Below are 21,016 nucleotides of genomic sequence, written 5' to 3'. Positions count from 1 at the left end.
GAAATACATATTGGTACCAAATTTCAGCTTTCTAGTGCTAACGGTTACTGAGATTATCCGCGGACGGACGGACGGACGGACGGACGGACAGACAGACATGGCGAAACTATAAGGGTTCCTAGTTGACTACGGAACCCTAAAAAGGGAATTTTCAGCAAAAGAAACCAACGTGTATTCTTGATAAAATTACAAAAAAATTAAACAAAATAAAATCAACAAATAAAAGAAATAATAACTTTAAATTAAACTTTAACCCTAGTTTTTCCTCCCCTGGCCCTCTGTGTAGCTTTCAGGCCAGAGAACAACCCATATGTCACCTTTACCTCCCCTTTTAAACTCGTCTAGGGTATCAAACCTAGGGAACCACTCAAATCGCATCCCCGCTTTTTTTCTTTGTAACCACCGTAGACTGGCGATTATTGATTTTAAGAAAATGGTAGATATTGTTTCTTAAAGGACTTTAATTGTACTTTGAAATGATACCAATATTGATAGGCTACGATGAATATGATTAGACCTGTATTTGCTTGAAACGAATATTTGCTCGAGGTGTATTTGTTTGACGCCGAATGTATGGGAACGCGTGTCAAACGGTGTGCCTCGAATGCGGTTAATATGCTTATAGTTTGACTATTTATTATCCGATTGAAGAAATTTAAAAAGTAACAAATAGCTTAATAATGTAGCTAAATGATTTATATAACATATTTTTTAGCTAAGTGGCCGTTTTCATTGCCTTTTTTAGTCACAAAAGTCAAAAAAGAGAGTCAAAAAAAAGTATTTTTTTGCATTATTGTTAATAAAAAAATAACTAACAAAAATATATTTTTCACATATAAGAAATCTTAATCAGCATGTCATACGCTTTCAATCGACACCTCATTTTTCAAAATTGAATAAGGGGTTCTAGACAAATTGGCAAAAAATTTAAACCCGGGACCGCGGTTTTTGTGACGTCATAGTTAACCCCCCCACAGTCTGAGAATGCGACAAGTCATTATTTCGTACTCAGTAAAGTCTACCGATCACAACGATACCACTTGTCAGCAGTATACTCTCCAGTCACGTCAACTTCAAAACTAGACGACTTTTTTCAATTCCGCCGCCTTACTATTAAGCTTTCTCTGTGCAAAGCCACATAAAAAGATCCTTTTGCACATGGAGCATTATAACCAGGGCCCGTAACTTTTATGCCGATGACATCAATTTGACGTCACGCTGCATATAGGATGATTCAAATAATTTTATTGTAATAATTAATCATTATTCATCAATCAATTTAATCATGTACAAATAACTTCAAAAGTGAGCAACTCATACGTGAAATAATTAATACCTACTTGATACGTGAAACGAAAAGGAAACAATTTTGTTTTCTTTTTATAATTTATTGAAATATGGTAACAAAACTATTTAATAAAAGGTATGTATAGAAATAAACAAATAATTTAATTTACTATTCACGTATCAAGTAGGTATTAATTATTTTACGTATGAATAGATTAGTATTGAAGTCATGATTAAAATGATTGATGAATAATGATTAATTATTAAATAAAACTCTTGAATCATCCTATATGCAGCGTGACGTCAAATTTATGTCATCGGCATGAAAGTTACGGGCCCTGATTATATATAACGCTTTAGCCATGGTACAAAAATTCTATTTAAAAGTGATATTTTTTACATCAACAGTATGTAATACTTGAAAAACGGAAGAACTTTAACTTACAATTAAAATTTACAAATAAAATCTTCATTTTTACACAGACACATGTTAATAACAGTACTTTTACTATACAGTGCAAACTACCAATTATTGTACCTACTTAAAAGCAACGGCACATTAGTAGTCACACCACACTACAAGTTATATCGCGAAATCTAAATAGCACCTTCCTACGAAAACTAACTGCGAAACTAGCTCGAAATTCTAAGCATCTAGGTGCCCACCATTAGCCCCGTCTCAAGAACTTAATGGTGCTCCCAGACCGGGGCCTTTTAGCTTTAAAGTGATTTAGGGCTGTATCGCTTTGTGAAAGCAAGCCGTGTTAACTGCACGCCTACTATGAATTTATGGTACGGTATTGATGCATTCCGGGCTACAGGAATTTTATGTAGGTACATGTGTATAAATCAAAGCGCGTTGCATGCATAGCTGCCTTATTACACCGTCAATTATGCATATGCACGGATGTCCGATCCGATGTAACCGAACGGCTTTGATGTAGCTCGCGCGTATTTATTGATATTCCGGACTTATTGACATTGATACCATGCCTACGATATGTTGCCTCGATATATAATGGAATATACATTGTTGTAATAAATGTAATAATTGACGATGAAACAAGGGACTGATGGGGTCACTATGAATTAAGATGGAAATGCATTCACGTCGTTACTTCTATTACATAGCCAGAGGCTGTCAAATTCATAGCTGGGCATTTTCGCGAGAAGAATCACCAAAAAATTTTTTTTTATATTTATATTTTTCCTACTCAGAATCACGAGGCGTTTCGATCTAGCACAAAAAATGGTCCCAAAATTTTCTATTATTTCGCATTTCCACTTTGTAACAGCTGTAAATAGTGTTTGAAAAATGGTAACGAAGTGGAAAAATTAAATTTGGGAAAAACATCAACCTATTTTAGAAAAAAAAAGTACTTATTTGATTTTTTTTCGCGAAAATGCCCGGCTTCAGAAAACGCTCTCAACAATATTACATATCACATCTTAATATTATATATCACATCTTGGATTATTCTGCAAGTGGGTATGATGTATCATTAACTATAACAAAATTAAAAACATTGCCGGCCTTAGCCGGAAATCGGAATACTGCAGATTTTTTAATAAATCACAACCTCATGATACTAATTTATTTTCAAACTCAATAGCAATGCATTCAATGTGATTTGTGCTTACGATACTTACCAGCAAACACAACAAGGGTTATCGCAACGGACATGTGAAAACTCTTCGCTTTTTCCAGCCAGAAAAAGAAAAGTCCCGGCCAAAGTTTCGACAAAATTCGATAAAGAACTTGGTTGAGCTTCTTGCACAAGGGAAGTAAAACGAGTGCACAACATATATTTAGAACCGTTGCAGTCCCACGGGAAATACATAGACCGATCTAAAAACAAAGAAAGCTGCGGTGAGTATGAAGTAAAGAGTTTTCCCCAGGGGGATAGTGGGATAGTGTTTTAAGGATTTTTTTATGGACAGGCGATGTACCGCGTATCTTGAGAACATAATCAAACTTTTTAATGTTCTTTCAAGGTGTGCTCGTTTTCGAGCTAACCACAGGCGCTTCGGACGACCGATACAAAAACAAACCTAAGCAACTTACCCCTAATATTTCTCGTAAGTAGTAAAACTGGCGACTAGTTTGGTAAAACGTAAAAGTTGTATAAAACACATAAATGACTAGTGAGATCCATGATATCTGGAACAAACAGAAACTCCATGTTAGTCGTGTCACTCTGCTATTACCGATGCTAGACGAACACGTAAAGTTCACGTGTCGTGTACCAATATACTTCAATAATAGTTAGTAACCTGTACACCAGTAATTACTGTTTTCTTTTCATTAACCATGCATGTCAATCTGTGCTGTTTTTAGGCTTGTAAATTTAAAATAAAATCCGCTAACCTACCTGAGTATAGGCGCTCACCGCACCGGGTCGTATTCTAAAGAATTTGAGAGCGTTACAATACAAACAATAGCATTTCTATTATCGTTTTAGTTAATTCAGTAGTAAAATTCAGGATAAGTAGAATAAAATTAGGTTGGAACATATTTGTAGTTATAGATGTAAAATGAACATATTTTTCTTGTTTTGGGGGCTATTAAGAACAATAGATTATACCTATAATTAGACATAGGCAATAAATAGCCCATAGATTTCACGAGACGGAACCGAATTCCCATTACATTCCCCGGTTGTAATCCGAATTCAAATTATGCACAATCGCGCATCGAACATTTGGTAATTGGTGCACTGTACTGAGGTAATTTAGCAACCATATACCTATAGTGACTATAATTCAAGTAGGTACATTAATTAAAAATATACCTTGATTCTGTAAGTTAGCTTGAAAGAAAATATAGGTACCTACTTATTATCTATATGAAATACATATTAAATAACCATTCATTCATCGATGCCAAAGCTGAATAGAATAGAAGAATAATGCCAAATATATGCCAAAGCTGAAAGATAGAATTATCGTTAAACAAAGCAGCTTTTAACTGCATCTATGAATAGCCCAAGTGACCAGCGCAAATCAAAGAGCATAAAATATATTAAGGTGAAGTTTCGACCCGAAGTGATATTTAATAATTTTTGATTGAGCGAAGATATAGATTTTAAGAGTTCCCTGAATTGTTTCTTCTCCTTGTGTCTTGATTCCTCAAATACAAAGTTTCTCATATTCAACCCAAATGAAAAATAAATATTTTTTTTATTTATAAGGTTTTAGCATTAGTGTTTATATTTTATAAGGTTTTAGTATAAGTGTTTTTATTGTTTTAATGTGTTATTGAATGTTTTTAATAATAACCCAAATAAAATAATTTCATAAAAATAATACAAAACAACGCCCTGCTCTTAATTCAAGTTCGAATGATGTAGCACATAATATAAATACTTAACCTTCTACGTATGTGTCCGCCCGAAATTAAAATAAGAATAGGCAGTTATCCAATCAAAAAAAACCGGCCAAGAGCGTGTCGGGCCACGCTCAGTGTAGGTTCCGTAGTTTTCCTTATTTTTCTCAAAAACTTAACTAAACCTATCAAGTTCAAAACAATTTTCCTAGAAAGTCTTTATGGAGTTCTACTTTTGTGATTTTTTTCATAATTTTTAAATATATGGTTCAAAAGTTAGAGGGGGGGGGGACGCACTTTTTTTTCCTTTAGGAGCGATTATTTCCAAAACTATTAATATTATCAAAAAACGATCTTAGGAAACCCATATTCATTTTTAAATACCTATCCAACAATATATCACACATTGGGGTTGGAATGAAAAAAAATATCAGCCCCCACTTTACATGTAGGGGGGGTACCCTAATAAAACATTTTTTTCCATTTTTTATTTTTGCACTTTGTTGGCGTGATTGATATACATATTGGTACCAAATTTTAGCTTTCTAGTGCTAACGGTTACTGAGATTATCCGCGGACGGATGGACGGACGGACAGACAGACATGGCGAAACTATAAGGGTTCCTAGTTGACTACGGAACCCTAAAAATATTACTTATAGGCCTCTGCCCACCTCCCTTTAACACCGACGTCTTGAAATATAAACCGAAGTACACAAGTATAGCAGCCTACTTCAGACAGACACTATTCAGGGTATGCGTTACTGCATTCTGTATGCACCGCCTTTGAAAGCAGCTCCCATTGAACAACTAAATAGAGCCGATGCGAGTCGATGACAGCGGATCTGGAGTGTTCTCGCATTAATTAATAGTGTGGACGTGCTACACTATCATTTTCATTCACATGCGTCAACGGGTGCGCGGACTGGCGGCCGGTGATTGCATTTTTGACAAGCTCATTTTTGAACGGACGCCTCTTTCAGTTGTCAAAAGTGGTGAAACCTTTTGTTTTTGGATAGAAAGTGAAATGTCCATTTAATTTTATCGAGTGGAATTTTTATCTTTTAACCTACCTATTTAATCTTTCATACTTGTATTTGTATAAGGCCGAAAGTCCACTATCATATGTTTATCATAGAAATATGATCATAGGTCTGTATGCCTCCCTTTTTCTCATTCAACAAAAGTATCCTCATTCAAGCAGCTCAATTTACATTTCATTATTTCATTATACTTAATAAACTTATTATCAAATTGCCCATCAACGATCACGTAGGGTGCATTGGGGTAATTTCGAAAGCCGTCTAATTTCGAAAGTCACATAAAAATCACCATTATATATATGATATCAAGATTCCCCTTTCGAAATTACCCGAGGATTTCTGTACTTCGAAATTACCCCAATGCACCTAGCAGTATCATAATGACAAGACAATGTGATAAAAATTGGCCTTTAGACAAACTTGTGAAACTTATTATCAAATTGCCCAACGATCACGTAGCAGTATCATAATGACCGGGCAATGTGACAAAAAAAATGGCGTTTAGGTAAACTTATTAAACTAATTATCAAATTGCCCAACAACTCCAACAATCACAGCAGCAGTATCATAATGACCGGACAATGTGATAAAAAATGGCGTTTGGACAAACTTGTTACACTTATAATCAAATTGCCCAACGATCACGTAGCAGTATCATAATGACCGGGCAATGTGATAAAAAATGGCGTCTAGACAATTATCAATCACACACATAATGCCCTTATTAGTTATTAATCACTTGGTCCATAACACATAATAATATATTTACTACTAAACATAATATGATAGTGGACTATCGGCCTAAAGTAAACCCAGTTTATTGTAAAGTTTCCGCAGTTTATGGGTACGATGTGGTTTATTGTATACAGATGTTTCGATTAAAAGTTCAAATAATGTATACTTATAAGATGGTATATAATGTATATCGGTTAACGTCTGGTGTCATAAATTTTTATCTTCGTAATAGTAAACATACAGAGGTTGTTTCAGAAAGCGGACTAATCCCAGATGACCCAGTTCCGTGTGCAATGTTCATGAAGTTTAATGGCAGGAACAACTACACACTACCGGGTTATTCTGACAATAGGAGTTTAACGGCAAAGGATGATTCTAGCCGTCAAACAGATCTCGTTTGTTCTGAAAATGTTAGTGTTTTAAAGTTATAAAGCAAAAGGTAAACCGAATTAGGAATTTTAAACCAATCTAATTTACCTACGTTAAATATATGTAGGTATATAGAGGTATATTTTTTTTAAATTATAAATGTGCTTACTCTTGGCCACAGACTAGCCAAAGGCAAATATTTGTTATTTAGTAGGTTTACAACACATTAGACTAGAACTAGAATTCGTAAGAGTATATTTATATTAGGTACATGAAATAGGCTAGTTTCCTACTAGTCAAATCAGCTTCTTTTTATGAACTGTCAAAACGATTTGCTAATATGGAATTACTATGAAATACTGAGGAGTGACGTCACGGTCAATTCATTTACTTTATATCTTTCTCTTTGACTTATTAAATAAAAATTGTGTTTAAAAATAACTACTGTCCATATTTTTCTTCTAATTATGTGGTGCTTTATTTCGTGCACTGCATAAAATATTTTATTTTAACTATAGGAAACTAGCCTATTGCGAATATCAAAAATGTTTTGTTAGGTATACAATCCTTACACCTAACACACCGTGTCCGAGGTGTGGCTATGGGTATCTTCACTCCTGTCATGTCATGTCGCACCTACTCGTAGGTACTTGGTCCACATTAGGCGGCGCGTCTTGACTGAATTAAAAACCACTTTAACCTTCGCGAGGCTAGGAAGATTTTCAAATCATGGCTGTAATGTGATAGATAGATAAGATAAATAATTATATAATATAATGTATGACGCCCGCGTGTGGTGACGGGTTAAGAATTTTACGGATTTCATCCATCCGTGGGTGTCGTTAAAGTTGAGCCAGGGATATGGACTCCATTGTGATATATTTTGATTTTAACCCCTTACTTAATTGCTGAGTGCGAGTGAAACTTCTCCTTTAGGCGTTTAGTTTAATATATATAGGTATAACCTACATATGTAGGTACGCATGTGTATGTAATATATATTATGATGGGAGTAACACACAGTGCCATTGTTTTATGTCCTATAATAAAACCAACTCATGACCTTATTATCGGCCTCCTACATATCTTTGAAACAAATACATAGAAATAAATGAACTGCCGGTTATTTTAGGGATTTACAACTTAATTACGAACGCTTGTAAACAGCTGGCCTAACGATTCATTTTACGAGTTTGTGCCTATATTAGTCGCTCTATTCGCAGAGTGGGCAGGTAGATCCATATTTATACTATGGTAACATAATTACTAGACAATTAATGTTCCATAACAAACTAAACTATACAATTTCCGGTGATAAATTGTGAAGGCGTACCTATCCTGAAAATAAATAATGGTCATAATGTTTATTTACCTATTTATTTGCAAATAAATCTCGGAGTTTGTCTCTAAGCCAGCGTTCCCACTTAAGCGTCGCGTGTCTCGGGGCGCGCCACGCCGCCGCCACGCCACCTGGGGCGCGTCTTACGTCCTTCCTATACAAAATGTACTGAGGAGACGACACTAAATAGTAAAAAAGAATTGGGGGTGGGGCCCCCCATTTTTGAATTACACTCAGGTGGCGTGGCGCAGACGTCCGTTGCGCGCCCCGAGACACGCGACGCTCTGATGTGGCCGGTCCCTTACGGGGTTTGCGCGTTATAAATACCTACAATTTTAGAGATCCAAAAACGATCCCATTATGATTTATAACATATAAAACTTAGGTCAATTTACTAACTATATCTGGGACTCGCACATGTTGGTTATGCTTGAAATAGGTTTACTATAAGTATTATATAATTAACGAACATTATCACTGATGTACTTAATAATGACTATGTTAACGCTAGATCTTATCACGCGTAATTCAAGCCTTATAGTAGTAGCCTAACACATTGGCAGCCAGCAGGCAACTGCCAGTTACTGTAATTGATTAATAGGTTGATATACGACACACTGTGATTGTCCACATGCCAGGTTACATACCTAGCCAACGTGACAATCATTTTACGCTTCGTAAGTGTATCGTAGCTAGCTTTCCCGATCGCTTTTCACTTCGGCTAGGACGGCTGACCCTCTAGCCAATCGCAAAATCGTTGACGCTCCGGGGCGATCAAAATGCAGTTGGCTAGGTACCCTCTTATATTAACTATGATAAGGTCTATTACCTAGGTAATAAGAGTCACGGCTGGTAAAGTTACCAAAAGCAAGTAAGTAAACTATGTAAACAATCCATCACGCGTCTTTGCTCTATTCTATTGGATTACCTACGCTCGAGATAACGGCAGTTTAAAACAAAATAAGCAGATTATGCATAAACCTATTACTTACCTGTACCTATTGATCGCCCTAATGCCGAATTTATACGATTTAATAAAAATATAACTAAAGAAAATACCTAAGAAATAGGAAAGTGTACTTTTAAAATAAAATGATATGCGGCTTAATAATAGTAGGTAACAAACATTACCTACATTCAATTAAATAATTGTCACTGAACTCAAGTTGGTAATGTTGGTATACCATACCATACACACTGAATAAAGTACTTTGCAAGAAAATGAACAAAAATATTTTAAATGTGTCAAATTAATAGTGTTTATGCGAAATATACAGATTTATCTATAATACCTCTACAGGTAGGTACATTTATTTTTTTAATACCTATACCTAATATAATAAATTTAAATTTAAAAAAATATGTAAGGTTTTTCGATTGCTATAATTACTCGCTCGTAATCGCCGACGCTATGATGAATGAAATGAATAAAACCATTCACATGCAATGCACGTAATTAATTTCTATCATTATTTAATGTTACTGACGTTGACGTTAAATTGGGCACGTTGAAACCTTTTTGGAAGAAATCAATATGTTTTCACCAGTCAAAATAAATATTGACTGATTATTATTTTTTACCGAATTGAAGTTCGCATTTTTTTGTAAGAGCGATTGGGCATTTACATAGACTTCTACTGCGTGACGTCTCTGTTAACTGGGATTGATGCAACCGGCCCCCTAAGTTATATTCACTTGATTATGTTTAAATAATACTACTTACATAAATATGAACTTACGGTTAGTTAAAGGTAACTACATATTACAAACTCTTCGAGGAAGGTTATCTCTTTATAATTATTAACTCAATTAAGGAAGCTACAAACCTACAACGTACAAACGTACAAAATTAAAGGATATCTAAATAAATTTAAAACGAATGTGCGTACATGCTTTAAAATTAATTTGTCTTTTTCATTAAAACAATTTATAATATCAAAGTACATTAACCTAAATCTTAACATTCCGTAAACCGTGCCGCCTTTAGTAGAATGCTACCAAACTATTCGCTCACGCTGACCCCCAGTTTCTGGGGACACGTCCTTTCGCAACAATGCGTTATACATTGCCGGTTTTATAGGATATTCTTGTTATTACGTGTGTTCTGATGTAGTAATGTATGCGGCATTGGGCGCTGTGAAAGGTCGCTGGCGTCACCGTGCGATTCTTGGAAAGATGACCCATTCACGGTTCACAAGTCTACAACTCTACAGTCTGAAATGCAGCGAGTTTTTAAGAGAAGTCGGGCTATGCGCGGAGTCAAACTAATTTAGTTAAGTACTGGATAGGTGATACCCTGATATAATGATAGGTTGATAGGTATATAAGCTACAATTCTATTGTTTAGCGTAGTGTCCATCAATGGAAAAAAAGTTACGAAATATTTATTAAAAAATAACTTACCAAAAAATGCGCCTGATTGAAAATTCGTATAAAACACGGATTATTGTTGCCATTATACAATTTATGTCAATTAATTTTCCAGCAGGTAATTAAAATTAATCATCACATTTTACTTTTAATTTGTTTCCGATTTTTCTTGAAATGATTTCCCGCTCATTTATTTTTTAAAGTTTTCCTTTGTATTCTTCGAATGCCATTATGAAGTTTAAATTTCAAAATTGGAATCAGCGTGTGATAACTTGCATCCAGTGACTGCCGTACGGCGGACACGGGCGGCGCTAGCGGCGGGACTCGCGTACTGAAACGCGCTGAGATTCGGTAGGTCATCTCATCTCACGACATTATTCATAAACACAGCTTTACATTAAAGGGCGCTTTGCACAGCGCTTTATGTTCGCTTGGCAGAAGGTTGAATATCCACATGACAGCTGTATACTGTAAGTAGGTATCAAAAGCCTAGGCGAGCAAAGTTTATGAACATTTTATTAAAATGCCCAGATCCTAATATTATAATTTCGCCGCTTAACACCTAATAAGTACTAGTAATAACTATCAAGAATATAAAGACGATTCATTTGCCAAGTTACCACAATTAGCGATTCGTTAAATCTTATTACCCAACCAAGGGCTCAACTCAACATAGCTAACAGTGGTTAACATAGCTAACAGTGATGTAGAACTATGTCATAGTGACGTTATAAATCAGTTTGTAAGAAATCTCTTACTGCTTGTCATTTTGACATGGTTGTAGAGTGGCCTAGGGTTCCAATTGGTTGACTTTACATATATTCGGCAACAAATTATTTAATGCAACCGACATTAGACTCTATACGGCAAAGAATATAATACTCTACGGGGTGGCTATAGTTATTTGTTATACAATGGGGCAACGTTGCTGTTTTACCGCCCGTTCTAATATTAAACCCCCGTTCTAATAATTTTGACACTGACAGATCTGTCAGTGTCTTGTAGTGTCAGTTTGAAGTCAGAGCGAAACTTCTAATATTTAGGGCCTCCACAGACGGGAGACAAAACTGTTTTGTCTCCGTCGTATTTGTATGAAAAGTTGCGTCGCCTCGTGTGCGCACCTTCATACTAGCCCATAGACCGAGCGACGGAGACAAAACAGTTTTGTCTCCCGTCTGTGGGGGCTCTTAATCTTGAGCGTAACAGGTGGTTCGAAAAATGGAATCATGTAAGTGCGACAGTGTAAGGCCGGCAACAGACAGTCTGTCAGTGTCAGTTTGCATACAAATCTTTTTTCAGATTATGAATTTTTCAGACTGTCTGTTGCCGGCCTAACACATAATTTTTCACCACATAAGTACATATTATATCATCAATGAGAAGAAAATTAAATGTAAAACAATTATGATTAAAAATTAACATTCTATTCTACTAGCCAACTTGTCAAAGCATCAAAAGAGTCTAGAATAGTAAGGTGTAAAGAACGAACGGCGTGTTCAAGAAATTACGAAACCCCTTCTGGTGTCCTGGACTATAAAAAAAAATAGTTGACTTCCCGTAGGAAATTTGAATACCGCGCCTTTTTCTACTGACAAGCTCGGTGTGTGTCACTACAGTGATGCATAAAAACGGTATTATGAATTCAGAGTCTACTCATATTCAACTATGTAATATAATTGGTATAATTCTCATTAATCTCATTATGGTAATTTTTATAATCATACGGATTTTAAATGGACTCGTAGGACATAAAGTTGTCCTGGCAATAACAACCATGGCAAGTCCCGAAAGTGGCAACCCAGTTTTTGACAGCTCAAGAAGATGCTTGTTTCTATTGTTTTATTTATCCTTCCAATTTTTTGAAATAAAGCTGCGACTTCAACCTAATTAACCATGTTTTAGTAATTAGTGATATACAGTCAAATCTAGTTTAAAGCTAAGGAAAATGAACCCGCCTCCATCGCCATGGAAAAGGCCCAGCGAAGTTATGCAGCTGCACAAGCTGAAAAAACGAAAACTAGCTTTACAGGTATAAATTTACTCTTTGTATAATATTTATTATCTCCTAGTTCATTTCGATGTTATATTGTTTCTATTAGGACCTCTGTAATTCGTGTTTTATGCATATAATTTTGATGTACCTATGATGCATGCAATGGATGCTGTGATGTTTGTTTATATCCATGTTATCTACCGCAGGAACGGATGAAACATCCTTCAGTATCAACTAGTGAGGAACCCAGTAATCAAGAAACCAGTGCCTTAGATTTTTCTAGGCTGTTAGATGGAGACAAGAGGAAAAACCCATTTTCAAAGTAAGTTGATGCTGATTCTTGGTTCAACTTCAGGTTTGTTTTTGTCCACCTTATAAGATATTGCCCTTATAAAGTGTATATGCCTGTATTCTGCTTCCTTGATATTTTTAGACTGAACTTTCCATAACATGTAGGCTTAATTAGCATACACATGTTATTCATGTTAACCTCATCTTATTTAATTGAAATGTGAGTTTAACACAATAATCAATATCTATGGTTTCTTTAATCACTAACATCCCAACACAGTACAATTATTATTCCCAAAATAATTTTGAATTAATAATTAATGGAAAGAGTTGCTTTTCTTTTGTTTTGTTAAATCTTATAATGAAACAAATCAAATTGTAACTTCTATACTATATTTTATGGCCACATTTTGTAATAGTGTTTGCTGCTACAAATGATAATGTTTTTGACTAATCATATAGGATAAACCTTTCATCCTTGGTCTGATAGTTACTACTTTCATACTACTCTTGAAATAATTGTAATGGTTTTTATAACTACCCTTTCATACATTTTGGTTACGCTGAAGTAGAAAGAGACAGATTACAATAACCAAATTATAAATTTAAAAAAGCAGGTCATTAGTTCCTAATCTATCATTCTATAAATTTTTTTTAGGTCAAATCCTCAGCAAACAAAAAAGGCAAAGACTGACTTTGCAGAACTAGATGAATCAAATGACAAAACACTGTTTGCACTTTTAAAGCTACCTGCAAAGGTAGAGAAGCCTCCACAGGAATTGGACACAAACAAATTATCTACATTCTCAAATCTATTGCAAAAATTCACTGCAGAACATTCCGTAGAACCAGTAAGTAAAACTTTAAAAAGTAGGTTAAAATGTTAACTATGTAGTTTATTAAGTTTAATCTGGCTCATTGTCCGTGTATCAAATTTTTTTTATACCATGTTGGTGGCAAACAGGCATATGGTCTGCCTGATGAAAGCACTCATTTAACCACCTTAAGTATGTCAGTTTTCTGACAGTGCAATATTATAATACCATCTAGCTGAGCTGATCTGATTGTTGCTTGTGGAAAGAAAAGAACAGTTAGTGACAAAAAGTTCTGGGATCAGACTTCTTCAACCTAGCGTTTTTCCGGCCTAGACTAAATTAGATTATTTTATCCGAGACAAGAGCAGTATGAAGATTCCCTACAAATTTTAGCTTTGTCTCAATGTTTGTCTTACCCTATTGTACCTTAGCAAAGTTAAAACATCTACCCAAACTTATTTAAAATGTGAATGCAATAAACATGTACACTGTACAATCATTAAAAATGGAAGGCTAATAAAACATATTTTTCCATTTTTTATTTTTGCAATTTACAGCAATATAATTAAATTATTCATTTTGGAAGATTTGTTGAAATTATAGGGTTGAAAAATTTACTGCTTTCATTGTTCCTGACTGTATTAATATACTATACTTAAGTGTAAATAAATTATTTAAATTTTTAGGATGTTGCTGTAAAGAAGTGTAAGCATCTGCCAATAGACTGGGCCCTCAAATCAAAACTTAGGTTAATGTCACCAAAGCCATTTGCGTGGACCGCAAAACTGAAAGCCAGCGAAGAAGCATCAGGGATAACAGGGTATGCATATATTTTGAGAAAGACTGATAAAGTATCACAATCTCATAGATTTGCATTGCCTATCTATTATTGACTACATTAACATTTATCAATGTAATGAATGTCGAAAAGCGAAAATATCAAAGATGTGACTATGAAACAAATCAAATGATTTTAGGCCTATTAGTTACGGCATCTGCTGCTGAGAAAGTAGACAATACTGGTTTGATCCCAGTTTTTAGCACTGAAAGCCTTGATCACATTTGTCATTTTTACTTCCTCAACCAAGAACTCGCCTGGTGGGTGGGCACTCGTGAACCCCCTGGGTTGTCGCCATAAAAGCGGGCGGTTATAGATGAAGACTGGTTTCTGACAGTGACACAGTGCGCCATTTATTCTCTGTTAGTAAATGTGTTATTATGTTACAGTGTATGTTGATTATTTTATTTGGTAAGAATCAATAGATAACATGCACTGATTATATCAGGTTCGTCCGCTGCCTCGACACAACCACCTCATCGACACTAGACACCTCACCACGAGCCCGCTTCCACCAAACATGCCTCTACTGGCAGCACCCACAACTCCCCTGGCTCGAGTTGTTCCCCCGATCATCGGGCCGCGTGTCTGCGACTAGCTTCCTAGCTGGTAATGAGGAAGTCAAGCAAGCTCTGCATACCGAGTGGACTGAGAGCTTTAGATCGCTTTTTCAGGTGAGAAAAAACTGTTTTTAGATTGCAAATGCGTTTAGTAGTTTATCCCATTTTGATTTAATCATTGGTGTGCCATATACTTAAGACTCTTACGGCCCAGCCACGACATTGGTCTAAGCGCGACAGCGGTGAGTGGCAGCCATACGTTCGAATGAAAAGTCCCATCGCTGTGTCTCGCTCCATTGTATAGCCGCCGCTCACCGCTGTCGCGCTTAGGCCAATGTCGTGGCTGAGCCGTTAAGAGGCTTGCTCTATAATCTTCGTTTTCTTTCAACCCATTAGTTGCCAAGAGTGGCACTGAAACTTGAGTAGTTTCACGTGCTCGGTCTAGCCGTTTATGGGATAGAGGCGTGATTGTATGTATGTGTGTAATTGTGTATGCTCTATAAACTAAATAAAAAGTAGGTATTATTCAGCTGCATTAATTTTTTTTTAGTTTTTATTCAGACTAAACTTGCCCTAGTATTGCCCAGACTCAGTATTGCCCTAAATATGAATCATGAAATTTTTCAAGTGCTTAATTTCTTTTAGTTGCTTCGCGCTCGCCACTGTCCATATTTTTACGTGTGTGCAAATACGTTCACATGTCTATTCCGAGCCGCGGGTCTATGTGGCGTGTCCGAGCCTTGCGCGCTCATCAGTCCGACCACGAGGGGCTTCAGGCAGACGCTGCGGCAAGAAGGTAAAGTGGCACATTTTCATTTGAGAAACTAAAAATCCCAATATGACAACTTGCTTTACCCCATCTTACCCTAAAATCATTTTGAAAATGTAACCTGTGACTAAACCACAGCAGCTGGCTGTACACGTTATGAAATTAAAAACAAAGCAAATTTTTCGAGTGTCCCTCTCTTAATCTCCACGGCTGCCGTTATTTCTGGCCAGTCACTTATCTTTAATCGTCCCGCCACTTCATCTTCGTTTGGGCTTGCCACATCCCCGCTTTACTAGCGGTAGTAGCGTTAAATACAACACAATTTTTATAAAATTATTTTTCTTATAGATGTAGAATTCACAATGCCCCTCCGCCCCGACAAAAAGCGGCTAAACACATCAGACGAAGACCGGCCAAAGAACTCCTCCTTCGACAGTTGCTATGACACGATGGACGACACTAACGTGAAACAAGAGGCTCAAGATGAAGGATCGGGAGACGAAGATCCTGATGCGTTCCTGTCACAACTGGGTTTGGAGACAGCTATGCTGAATAGGATCAATAACCAGCAGGTTTGTGTAGAAGCATTTTCAAAATTGTCGTCACAAAATTGACATCGAGTTAATTTTTGTTAATAAGTTTTACGTCAGTGGCAAACAAGTATACGGTCCGCCTGATAAGCGGTGTAACCTAACGCCTTTTGTCACATGCGCGTTGCCACCCCATTAGAAACTTCACTAATTTTTCGGAAAATGTTCGTAGTTATAAACATTAAAATAGTAGTGTATTAGTATAATAGTAGTGTTACTACTTAAAAATACAAATTAAAATATTTTCAAATGTTTTTAATTTAATTTGTTCTAAGATTTATGTTCGTAGTGGTTCGTAGTTATCATAATTATCAGTTGTGTGTGTGTAGACTGTTGCTATGACATGATGGATGAAACTAACGTGAAGCAAGAGGCTCAAGATGAAGGGTCGAGAGACGAGGGTCCTGATGCGTTCCTGTCACAACTGGGTAATAATGTTTTTTTGCCCACATTGTTTCCATTTATAGAGTGAATTTGAAGATGGCTACTTCTGACCAGAATATGGGGCGAAATTTCAATAATCGAAATATTTTCATGTTTTACAGTGTGAACTGCCATGTCTCCACTCTCCCTGAACATTAGAGCAAATTGATAGAACTGGCAACAGTTTTTGATTCCGGTTTAATTATATAGTTTCTGTCTCTTGATGGAAGATACTGGTTATGGACTCTTTTTAATCGGATGATTTATTTTCAGGCCCGAATAGTCCAGACAGCCGAGAGTAGCGTCGACAGCGCGGCCGAATCGCTCGTGTTCGCTCGAGGCGCCGACGCCCAAGCTCTGTTCAACTTCCTGCTCAACTGCAAATCCATCATTGCGGCTACTGGCCCGCTCGCTGGTGTCCCGCCTACGTTACTAGCGCCTACTGCGTTCCATGGAGGGACGTTGCAATCACTAAACGTAAGTGAGGACATCACAAGTATCACGACACTTCCTATTTATTAGTTACTAGACTTGTTGTTTGAGCTGATCAACTTCCTGGTAAGAGAATAATAAAATTGTAGCTCCTTCGCAAAGTATACCGCCTACTTGTTAGCCCCATCAATAAAAAAATATAATATTCGTATTAATCCTATTCAATAGCAGTTTTGTTATTTGTATCTTGTTTCAATAGCAATCTTTTTCAAACTTACTAAGTTTTTATAAGTTCTTACATTTCCATTTCGTGCTGTGTTGGTAAATAAATATCTTTTTATTTATTTTTTATTTGTATCCGGTTTCAATAGTCCTATTTTTTATCGTGTTTGTCTTCAGGTCCGCGAAAGTGTTCTACACTCGGACAACAAGAAGTACTTCTCGATCGAGCTGCGAGGGCCCATCCTCCCAACCACCATTCACTCTCTGTTTGACGTGCTGAAAGACTCCGGCGCGCAATTCAGTGCCACTTTCGCGCATCATACGCCGACTGTGGCTTTCTCGTGGGCGGCCAAAGGCATCGCACAAGGTGTGTTTTCATTGAAACAAAATAACACTAAATTAACTTTTCCGACGTCTCAGCAGTGCAATCTGGCCGAAACGTGGGAAAGAAGTCCGGAAACTAGTTTTTAACCCATTCATGGCCAGCAACTCAGCTTATGAGTCATGACGGAACAGTTCCGCAGGGCCGATGACTCGCATGTGAGTCCTGAATAAATTCTGATTTAAACATAAACAAAACGTAATAAAACGTAATAATGTAAGTATAATTTGAGCTAACAACCATTTTCATTAGGTGTAATGAATAAAAAAAATATAAAGTTGTTTTTTTTTTAGTGAAATGGGGTCTAGAATATTCAAGTTTGGTTTACTATAAGTGTAATATAGTAAATATTCTGAAATTCGAGATACATACGTATTCCAAGCAAATGGATGAATCCACATTTCAAAAATATAAATAATATATATATGCCTGAAGTTATAGACACGACTCAAGGTATGGGTCGCCGTGGCCTGGCGCTACTTGTAAAAACTACACATTTTTTCGTAGCACGCAAAAATAAACTTTATTGCATTGTTTTAAAGCTTATTTCATGACGAAATTCCTTGCAACTTGTACCATTTTACAACGTATTGCTGTTTGGATGGCAGCAAGCAACATTTCTAAGAACCAAACTTATTACCATGCTGTATTATTTTGTTTCATTACAAAAACAGGGCGGCTTAAACAGTCACATACTAAATAGTAATTGTATTGTATATCATAAAAGTGTGTGACAAATATTTACAAGACAAGCTTTTTTCTAAACATTTGCGTGGTGTTTATAACAGTTTTTAAGTGCTCTATTGTGTCTATTATAATGACGTTCACCAAAACAAAGATCATGACCGGCCACATGTAAGATTATCGGTGACACTTGGCCAATAAACAATGAATGCACCTGAGCGGCGGCGAATTAAGCGGTCGTCTTATCTTTCACGCGGTTTTACAAAAACTCAAGAAATTATTTTTCCCATCCCCTCTATTAGGATGTATTTCAGAGTAATATGGGAAATTCTATTTAGTCACGATTTATTCGTTGGCGACTTTATACTCCTCCCAGTGCACTTAAGTGATTTCGTATTTTGTGATTTTTGTGACCTTGGCTATGGATGCCCGGAATTTGAATCCTCCTGACCTCCTAAACAATTGTGCTATGAACTGGACTCCGAACCTGCTTCACCCGAACGGCCTGGCTTCGAACACTGGAACCCTGAACTCGCCTTTGTTGAATGATATGCATCCTGATTTAACAGCAATGATGCAAGAAATAAACAACAACGACATGGGTGTGGATGTGATTGAACCTGCCGGTAAGAGACATATTTTTTTAGTTAATTCTTTATTAATTACTGTGATATCTTTGGGTTACAATTACAATCCAAACTCATTTAGATAAACGGATTTCGTTATTTTTCTTGCTTGTGATTATTGATTAATTCAAATTTTCTTATTCGTAGCATTTTAGGCTAGCGGTAAATACGTGCGACTTTCGTTCCAGAGGTCGCGGGTTCGAACCCCGGCTCGTACCAATGAGTTTTACGGAATTAGGCGGAACAGATTTGGCGAGAAGCCTATGTGCCTATATGATTTCAGGCAAACTGTTATAGGGCTATTGGTAAAAAGCGGCACAGTAGATAGTTTGCCAAGGGCTATAGCTTCATCCAGCCTCCGTCACGCTTCTTTTAAATTACCGCGTGACGGCAAAAATAGAGTGAAGAGAAAAAGATGCGTCATGTGCTACATGAATAATAAAAAAAGGGTTAATACTACACAGTATTGCCCTATATGCCCAAGCAAACCAGGTCTGTGCCCAGGAAAATGTTTTGTTGATTACCATGATAAGCTCGACGGAAAGGTAGTGTAACGTAGTATTTAAGTTTGTAAATATGTATTATTATATTTGATTGTATTCTATGCCTTTAAATTGTTTATAATAAATGTTTTATTTCAAAAACCTTGTTTCATTTCATGACCTGACAGCAACCTTGTTTATGGTTAATTGGTTAACCCTTTTAAGCGAGAGCTTTCTATTGGACGTCGCCACATAGGCATTAATACACTTTTAATTGACACCACTCGCTTGAAAGGATTAAAAAGTAAAGGCTGACTAGAAATATACATAATCACGCGCTTAGTTGCGGAATTTCATTATAAATATTTTTTAAATACTTTTCTCAACCGTATAATTAATTAATTATATGACAATAACAGCATTCTCTCGACAATCATATATTTCTGGTCAGGCTATAAAATAAATATTTTTTTTAATATGAACAGAAAACAGTTGGTTAGTAAAAATGTTGCATAACATTGTTCAACTGGCCGGATTCATAAGCGGCACTTTATTTTGCGTTCGCGCCAGGCCAGAGACCCATGAGCTGAGTCACGCGTTTTAGCTAAAAACGGTTTGTATGGTGGCCCGGCGTGATGTGTACGCTCGACAGTGCGTGGCCATGAATGGGTTAATATACTTTGGTGTTGAAACCTTGCCCTGACATTTTTTGCAATAGGGTCTGAAATATTTTTTACCTGCACAACATGTTCCTGTCTTATTTGAATTCCTCGAACAGCTCAGTAACATCACACACATTTTCAGACGAGTCCTCAAAGGAGAACGAGCCCAACCACTTTGCCAAAGCATTCAATAAGGAGAACCTCTCCGACTGCGGGATCAGTGAAGAGATGCTGCAGCACTTCTGCTCCTCGGACCCGAGCATAGTGAAGCCGCTGGACAGCGTCAAGTACAACGCCGAAGACAATACTTACACGTGGTGACCTGTTTCTTAATGATTTTATTTTTGATTAGTCCCCGATTCACCGGATTCCTTTACTGTCGTCGTTTCCTAAAAAAACTGCCTTTTGAAAAATTACAGTTTAGGTAGACTTACCACGATTTGACACTGAGATTCGCTATTTTTTTATTTTATCATTCCTCTCGCAATACTGTTATTGCGAGCGGGAGTATGTCTGTGTCAAAGTCGTGCTTAGGCTACTGTTACCCTCAAAATCCTACTAACCGAAAATCCGGCGGTTCGGGTACTAATCTTATTTTTGACCGACTGATTTTTGTGTGAATTGTATTGAAATGATCATGAATGTAATATATATTTTTGTACAAAAATAAATTACTTTTTTCATTGCTCATATCGCATGCAGGAAGCACTCCAGTCATCTACATCTGCTCCAACACAGCAGACTAGGCAATTTAACAGACAGCCTCCTTGATGTTTTAGT

At 36.5% G+C, this 21,016-nt stretch overlaps 2 protein-coding genes across 2 annotated transcripts in view; one reads left to right on the top strand and one right to left on the bottom strand.

Annotated features, from left to right (window-relative positions):
- The window catches only part of LOC125228001 (NADPH oxidase 4-like), a gene marked incomplete at its 5' end in the record, with an annotated part of 47,441 nt that extends 36,908 nt beyond the window's left edge, over positions 1-10,533 (bottom strand). The window contains 3 exons of the mRNA XM_048132438.1: positions 2,938-3,136; positions 3,353-3,448; positions 10,501-10,533. Of these exons, the coding sequence (XP_047988395.1) occupies positions 2,938-3,136; positions 3,353-3,448; positions 10,501-10,533 (328 nt within the window). The remainder of the gene's footprint in view (positions 1-2,937; positions 3,137-3,352; positions 3,449-10,500) is intronic.
- Positions 10,534-12,275: 1,742 nt separating this feature from the next.
- On the top strand, positions 12,276-20,711 carry LOC125227847 (protein downstream neighbor of son homolog). The gene is made up of 10 exons (XM_048132221.1): positions 12,276-12,496; positions 12,667-12,782; positions 13,410-13,602; positions 14,253-14,386; positions 14,853-15,078; positions 15,610-15,760; positions 16,082-16,305; positions 17,020-17,223; positions 17,578-17,767; positions 20,379-20,711. The coding sequence occupies exons 1-10, from the start codon at positions 12,413-12,415 to the stop codon at positions 20,555-20,557; spliced, it is 1,701 nt and encodes a 566-aa protein (XP_047988178.1). The 5' UTR covers positions 12,276-12,412; the 3' UTR covers positions 20,558-20,711.
- Positions 20,712-21,016: the final 305 nt, after the last annotated feature.

Source organism: Leguminivora glycinivorella, chromosome 7, assembly GCF_023078275.1.
Source record: "Leguminivora glycinivorella isolate SPB_JAAS2020 chromosome 7, LegGlyc_1.1, whole genome shotgun sequence".
NCBI classification, from domain to species: Eukaryota; Metazoa; Arthropoda; class Insecta; order Lepidoptera; family Tortricidae; genus Leguminivora; species Leguminivora glycinivorella.
The sequence above is the reverse complement of the archived record's forward strand: the minus strand, read 5'-3'. Positions and strand labels throughout refer to the sequence as shown.

Coding starts and splice junctions, on each gene's coding strand:
- LOC125227847 (XM_048132221.1), top strand. CDS start 12,413: ATGAACCCGCCTCCATCGCCATGGAAAAGGCCCAGCGAAGTTATGCAG. Junction 13,603..14,252: donor CAGAACATTCCGTAGAACCA/GTAAGTAAAACT, acceptor TTAAATTTTTAG/GATGTTGCTGTAAAGAAGTG. Junction 15,761..16,081: donor GCAGACGCTGCGGCAAGAAG/GTAAAGTGGCAC, acceptor TTTTTCTTATAG/ATGTAGAATTCACAATGCCC.